Source organism: Sprattus sprattus, assembly GCF_963457725.1.
Source record: "Sprattus sprattus genome assembly, chromosome: 5".
In the NCBI taxonomy this organism is placed as follows: Eukaryota; Metazoa; Chordata; class Actinopteri; order Clupeiformes; family Clupeidae; genus Sprattus; species Sprattus sprattus.
In genome coordinates, this window is record NC_137924.1 from 24,224,595 (window position 1) to 24,231,392 (window position 6,798).

The 6,798-nt window shown below is 43.2% G+C and overlaps 1 protein-coding gene across 1 annotated transcript in view; it reads left to right on the top strand.

Annotated features, from left to right (window-relative positions):
• Positions 1-3,948, top strand: part of cavin2a (caveolae associated protein 2a) — a gene marked incomplete at its 5' end in the record, with an annotated part of 16,429 nt that extends 12,481 nt beyond the window's left edge. Inside the window, one exon of the mRNA XM_080838636.1 lies at positions 3,069-3,948. Coding sequence (XP_080694762.1) covers positions 3,069-3,944 — 876 coding nt within the window. The 3' untranslated portion in view covers positions 3,945-3,948. The remainder of the gene's footprint in view (positions 1-3,068) is intronic.
• Between the last annotated feature and the right edge of the window lie 2,850 nt (positions 3,949-6,798).

The following is a 6,798-nucleotide window of genomic DNA, read 5'->3' on the forward strand; positions in this document are numbered from 1 at the left end:
TGTTCATACCTCAGACATTGATCATATTCAAGATTAATTTGTAAAAATAGGTCAGAAGTTGTTTAAGTTGGAAGTAGTTCGATTCTCCAGGGATTGACCATATGGTGCATGCAGGTGAAGAGAATGGTGTCATATCATCCTCAAACTTGGCTCTAACCTAACAATATAATATAACATCATGGGACCGGAATGACGTGTTGTGATCTGTTTGGGCGTGCCAGTATGTGTGTCTAACTGAATTTGCATTGTTCATTGTCATTTTCACATGAGATATGCCATTGAGAATTTAGCCACAAGCCTGTGTTGTTATGTGTCAAAGATCTCAAGAATTTCACAAGCTGTTCTGTCACTTTGAATGAATCTAGAGATGATGCAATATCTCGAAGAGGAATAAGTTTAACCAAGCATACTCCACATTGCAGACCCAAATGTGACTGGTTTGGATCCCTGAATGGAAGATATTTAGATTGGGTTGTTGCGGATGTTTGAGGATAGAACCATGGTTCTCATTCTATCATCCAACCACATGTTCTAACTGAACAAATAAAAAATATCTGTGTGGTATATGTATTTCTCATTTCTCAATATGCCTAGCGAACAGAACAAATATTACAGCAGCCTTTGTGAACAACAGTTTTGACAGATCTGAGAAAGGCAAGTGTTTCCTCTTCTGTTGGCGTATGATTGGTGGGGTTGGTTTTCTTTCGTTAATGGCTTAAGACTGGTGGACTGGTTGTGTGTTCTTTTCAGTTAAGGCATGTTTAGCTGTTGTGAAGCTGTTCAGTGACTGCCTTGGAAATGTTGTGTCTTTCCTGTTGTGCAGGCTAGTCCAGTCTTTAGCTACGTCCAAATGACAGCCTGTTAATGCATCAACCCTCTGTTTATGCAGCAAGTGGCATACTGCAATCACAATGCTACAATTTTCTGTCCCACATAGCAAGGATAAGTGCATAACGTCATTGTCAATGAATGCTTTTTGTGAACAGCATTCCTCCACTCACAGATTTACTCAAAATCACTTCCAAACGTCTTCAGCCATAGTCACAAAGAACATTTCAGTCAAATCAATGTAGCAATACAATATCATGTAAACGGCAAATACAAGTAGAATCTTATCTCTGTTCCAGAGAGAAGTGTTTTAAATAGAAGAGAGAATGGTGTGACTGTTTGTATTAACCCCTGGCTGTTAAAGACATACCATAATGAGAACTGTGTGTTCACGGAAACGCCCAACAACGTACTTTTAGACATTTTTGATACATACCAAGACTTTGACGCTTAGCAATTACATTTCACAGGTGACATATACCAGATGATTGCTGGTATTAGTGCAGGTATTCGAGAAATGGTGATTACTTGGGGTGATTTTTTTGTTTGTTCTTTGGAACACACATTATTCCACCATGCCCCTGTGCTCTGAACGCCAGAAGGCCATTGCCTCCCTCAGGCATGTCAGGATGAAACCCATGGAGCTGGAACCTTTTGTCCTCCCCACTGGGCTTATGCAAGACTGTAGTACTAAACATGAAGCATACCAGCGCTCCCTTACATGCTAAACCGCAGTAGATCACCAAGACTTTTGTGTGAGTGTGTGTGAAAGGAAGAGAGATCGTTAGTTGTACACAGAAGTGAAAAACATGCTCTGTTCTGTACAGTATAAAACAAGCAGGAAATGTTTCTTTGTTGGATGGTGGGGGGGTGGTGGGGGGGGGGGGGGTTGGAGGCAGGGAGTTGTAAAAAAGCTAGCAAGAACGACTGAGGCAAGTGGCAAGAAACAGTATAAAAAGTATTATTAACAAGCTTGTTAGTGAGATAGAAATTCGATTAAATTGAAGTTGGTGAAGAAAATGACAAGAATATAAAAACAGATAAGTAGACTGTGAAAAAAAAATAAAAATTCGCTGATGGCATGAAAGAGTGAAAGAGAGAGAGAGGCAGAAAGGGAGAAGGGAGAACATTGTCAGAATAGCAAACATTCTTTAGGATATTCTTCCCTTTGGCAATAACATTATCCATCTGAATCTCAATGGTTATTTGGACACAAGTAGATGTGTTAAATGGAAACAGATTGTGTGTGTGTGTGTGTGTGTGTGTGTGTGTGTGTGTGTGTGTGTGTGTGTGTGTGTGTGTGTGTGTGTGTGTGTGTGTGTGTGTGTGTGTGTGTGTGTGTGTGTGTGTGTGTGTTTGTGCGTGTGCCTGTGTGCATGCAGTACACACATGTGCGTGTGTACGTGCTTGCCCTGCAATTTTTTGCTACGGTAATCTGACCAGAACAAATGTTCTTTTATGCTGAACATAGCCTTTATCTCAAACGTAACTCTAGTGTTCACAGTGAAATAACCAGTTGGTTGTGCAACTGCACAGCTGCACATTCAGTTATGCGTGTAAAAATGAGGTTTTTAAGGTTTCTATCATAGCATTCCATGAATTCTTCTTTAAAAAGGTAACATATCAAATAAATAACAACAGAGCAACTGAACATTTGTGAACGTGTCAGAACCACCTATTTTGTTTGCATCGTACAAGGCAAGTCCCCCTTGCTGTAATAGTGCGGTTTGCCAGTGCAACAATGTAACCTTATAATCTCATCTTTAAATCTCACAGATAACTGTCTAACCCACTTCTCAGCACGAAACAAGTGGATGTAACAATAATGAGGATATTTGTTCACAGTTGAAAGTTTGTAGTAGAAATCGTCCAGTATTTGGAAATGTCAAATGTACAAGCATCCTAATGGCCAAATTTAGAGTTGCCAATGCTATTCAGACACATACACATGAACTATAAACTGCATTGACATGCTTTAACATGAATGTGGAAGTGAAGGAAGAAGCACCTTCTCTCATTATCCTATCACACCCTCTTTACATGCTCTCATCCCATTCCATCACAACCTCTTTAGCGTAGCTATGTCAGTTATCGGACAGAGTCAAACATTGACCATTCTGTTAAACAATCAAAATGCTAAGTTTAATAATGGATTCACATGACAACGTGAAAGTTTGCCGATAACACAAGCCGTCCGATGATTGACACTGTTACGATATATTTTCTCTCATGTGTTGCAGGAGGACAATGAGATCCCCTCCACGCTCCTCATGAAGGACCCAGCATCCACCTCCGCCTCTCTCCATGAGGTCGGGGAGGCACACCTTTCCTCCCCAACCGAGTGCAACGGCTCTCACGAGGAGGGCCTGCAGACCATCAGCCTCACTTCTGACGAGGACGAGGCGGAGGCGGTAGCGGCTGGCACCAGCCTTTCCAGCCCGCGCAGCGACGTGCCCCTGGACGAGGAGGAGGACGACGGCCTGCCGTCCCTTGGCTCTGAGCGTCTGGAGCGCTCGCGCGCCGAGAAGCTGAAGCGCTCCAGCCTGAAGAAGGTGGACAGCCTGAAGAAGGCCTTCTCACGCCGAAGCATCGAGAAGAAGATGAACAAGATCGTGCCACCCGAGCGCCGCGAGAAGATCAGAAAGAGCTTCACACCCAACCACCCCAAGAGCCCCACCGCCAAGAACTCCTCGTTCCATGTCACGCCCATGACCTTCAATGTCAAGAAGGTGCGGGAGGGGGCCCACGTGGACGTGCCATCGCTGGGAGGACCGGACGGGGAGCTGCCCCTGGCGGAGGTGCACCACCTGGACGAGAAGGAGCCGCCCCTCCTGAGCGTCTCCACCACTGGCAGTGTGGAGGGTGGGCTGTCCGCCAGCGGACAGGTCGACGCTGAGGTCGACGCTGAGGTCGATGCTGAGGTCGCTGAGGTCACTGTGGCCACCGCAACACTGGCCGAGGAAGAGGTCTTGTCAGATCACAAAGATGATGATGATGATGATGATGATGATGATGACAATGATGATGACAATGACGAAGAGGAGGAGAGAGTAAGCCCAGTGGCATCGGCCACAAGCCCTGTGAACACAGCACTGGCCGTGGAACAAGCATCTTAAATATGTCCCTAATCTTAAGGTTTAACACTCTTTCCCCACTCGGTTAGTCTAAATACACAAAGAATTGGTATAAAGCAAAAGATTAGCTGTCGTCATGTCCCATGGATATCCAGTAACATTCACCTCTTCCTGCCTCAACCATAAGCAACAAATAATACTTCAAAAACAGCAACAAGGAAAAAATCTCTTCTCTTTCTTTTGTACCAGATAAAAACAGACTTGTTTGCCTCTGCCCAGTAATATTGAGGTGGGTTATTCAGAATGCTGTTGGAGTCTTCATTGCCCTTCCCCCTCCCTCAGGAAGGACTCACATGGACTTGAAAAAAAGCCCTCATCAGAAACAAACAAAACAACAGGGACACGTCTCTGTCCCCTCTCTGAGATTAGAATAACTGATCAAAGGGCTCCTGACGTTGAGATCACACACAGATAGAGTTGCATTCCCTTTCCCCTTGAAAATACAGATGGTACAGTCCATATAAAACAGAAAGGGCTTGTAGATAGATGGGATCTTTTTTTTCTGCTACTGTGGGAGTCATGTTTACACCCTTACTTAGAGGAAAACAAAGTTGACAGAGGTCTCTACGGTAACCAGCCATTCTGCCAACAATGCACCAATTACAGCTTCCTTAATCATGTGGGTGCACACCCACAAACAGTGATGGTCTCTGGACATATTTACTATTCTCCCAACACACACACACACAGTTATACAGTCAGAGTATAAACCCTCATATTTACACACACATTTAAGCCCTTGCTGTACCAATGGACACAGTAAGTTAAAATGTTGTTGAGCTGACATTTTGCAGAGGTCTACACATTTGCTGAGTAACTGAGTAAAAGGCCTCTGGACACATTTTTGGAATTTCAGTCAAGCCATAATGAAGAATGTCCCAACCTGTCAGCAAGCTGCTCTCTGAGAAGATTATTTTTCCCAACTCTATGCACCATGTGAAGTCACATCCTTATGTGTCACCAGCAATGGCACAGTCCTTAGCGACACCTCTGTTTGCTTAGCACCGATGTCTGAATGAACTATCTGGGCCCTCCGTTGACGGGTACACACACACACACACACACACACACACACACACACACTGAAGACACTGGGAGAGAACCAAAGAGGAGCATTCCTCTTCTTGACTGATCGCTTGGCACCAGCCCATGTTTCCACCCTGAGAGGGTGGTGGTGGTGGAGGAGCAGGAGGAGCAGAAGGAGCAGGAGGAGAAGAAGGGGGTGAAGGCTGTCAGGGACGGCGGGATTGATAGCATAGTTTCCACCAAGAGGTTGGGTATTAAAAGCCCCTCTCGGCCCACAGGTGTGCTGCCCCTGGCTGTTCTCCTGAATGGCAAATTAACCAGAGCGAGAGAGAGTGAGATGAGGTGGAAATGGAAGAGAATGTGTGTGTGGGGCGGGGTGACAGATAAGACTGGTGTACTATGTATGTGCATGGATATACTGTATGCATTTTGCTGATGTGCTAGATAACTTGAAGCCAGATAATAAAAACGTCCCTGTGAATTCCCAATTCATAAATCTTACCAGTAGACACAGCGAGCCTTGAACCACAGGGGGATCAGTGTCTTCCATTCAAAAAGATAGGTCTCAGAGTTTGAAGATCAACGAAGGACAGAGTAAAGTGTGGTGTTGAACTGAAATTTCTAACGTTCAATTTTACATTGTCTGCATATTTTTTTTACATAATTTACAAATACGCTATGAATGTTATGAACTTAATGCGGATATGGCTGAAGGCCAACACTGAAACTGTACAATATTATGATGAAACTTAAGAAGCTCTTTGCCGTATTCTAGACATGACTGGCATTAGGCTTTTGTGTCCATAAAGAGGAGTGTGTTTCACCATTGGGGGACAGGTTAAGGAGAATGTTCTTTTTTTTTTTTTTTGAAGAGTAGAGTGAAACAAATATGAGAAGTATATATATCAACCTTTAGGGGAGTTTGTGTCTATTAGAATCTAGTACAAATTGACTGGGGTTTGCATTCTTGTTATTGGACATTTGTCACAAATAAGTCTTTTTCTGTAAATGCTCTTGGCTGAATTGTAAAAAGGGATTAGGTATGTCCTTCATGTGTTCCAAAATGGCAGGTATATGAATTTTACCAGAGTAGACATCACATTACCCAAGACTATATTAGAACGTTTCCATTTGTAACAAATACTCTCAATATCCTTGGTAACAATTCACAGAACGTTTTGTATTCACTGATGCCAAAGCCTCCTTATTTCTGGCAAAAAAAACTCATATTCACATTTCCTGTGATATGCTATCTCAATGTATAGGATTTATGGTTAACTTGCTGGTCTTTTCTGATAGCCATAGCAGAATTGAAATAAAAAAACTTGTAACAGTATTATAGCCTTGATGCTTATTTCAAAATGTTTTGCCAATATGTATGGTCATATGGGTCCACCATGTTCTCAACATGGTCAAATACAATTGCCCAGTAGTAAAAGGGTGCCGGGCAGTGATGTGAATCACAGGATTCCATACGCCCTCATTCACAGATCAGAGAAAGAAGTTAAATCCCCCGCCATTAGGCTATGGTAACATATTGTCAAACAATCTCAATTGTTTGTAAGCTATCACAGCTGACGTTAGATTGTACAGTACATTCAAACAAAGTGATAGGACAAAGCTCTGCTCAACATTTTAATTTGGGTGTTGTGTTTTTTCCCATAAACTACTAGTTATTGTTCGTGTTAGCCATCGGGGGAGTGCTCCAAAGAGACAACTCAGCACATATCGAGCAGAAAGTGATATAATAAAACAACTATCACTAGAGATGTGTAGGATGACCAGGTGTCCCGCTTTCAATTGTACCGCC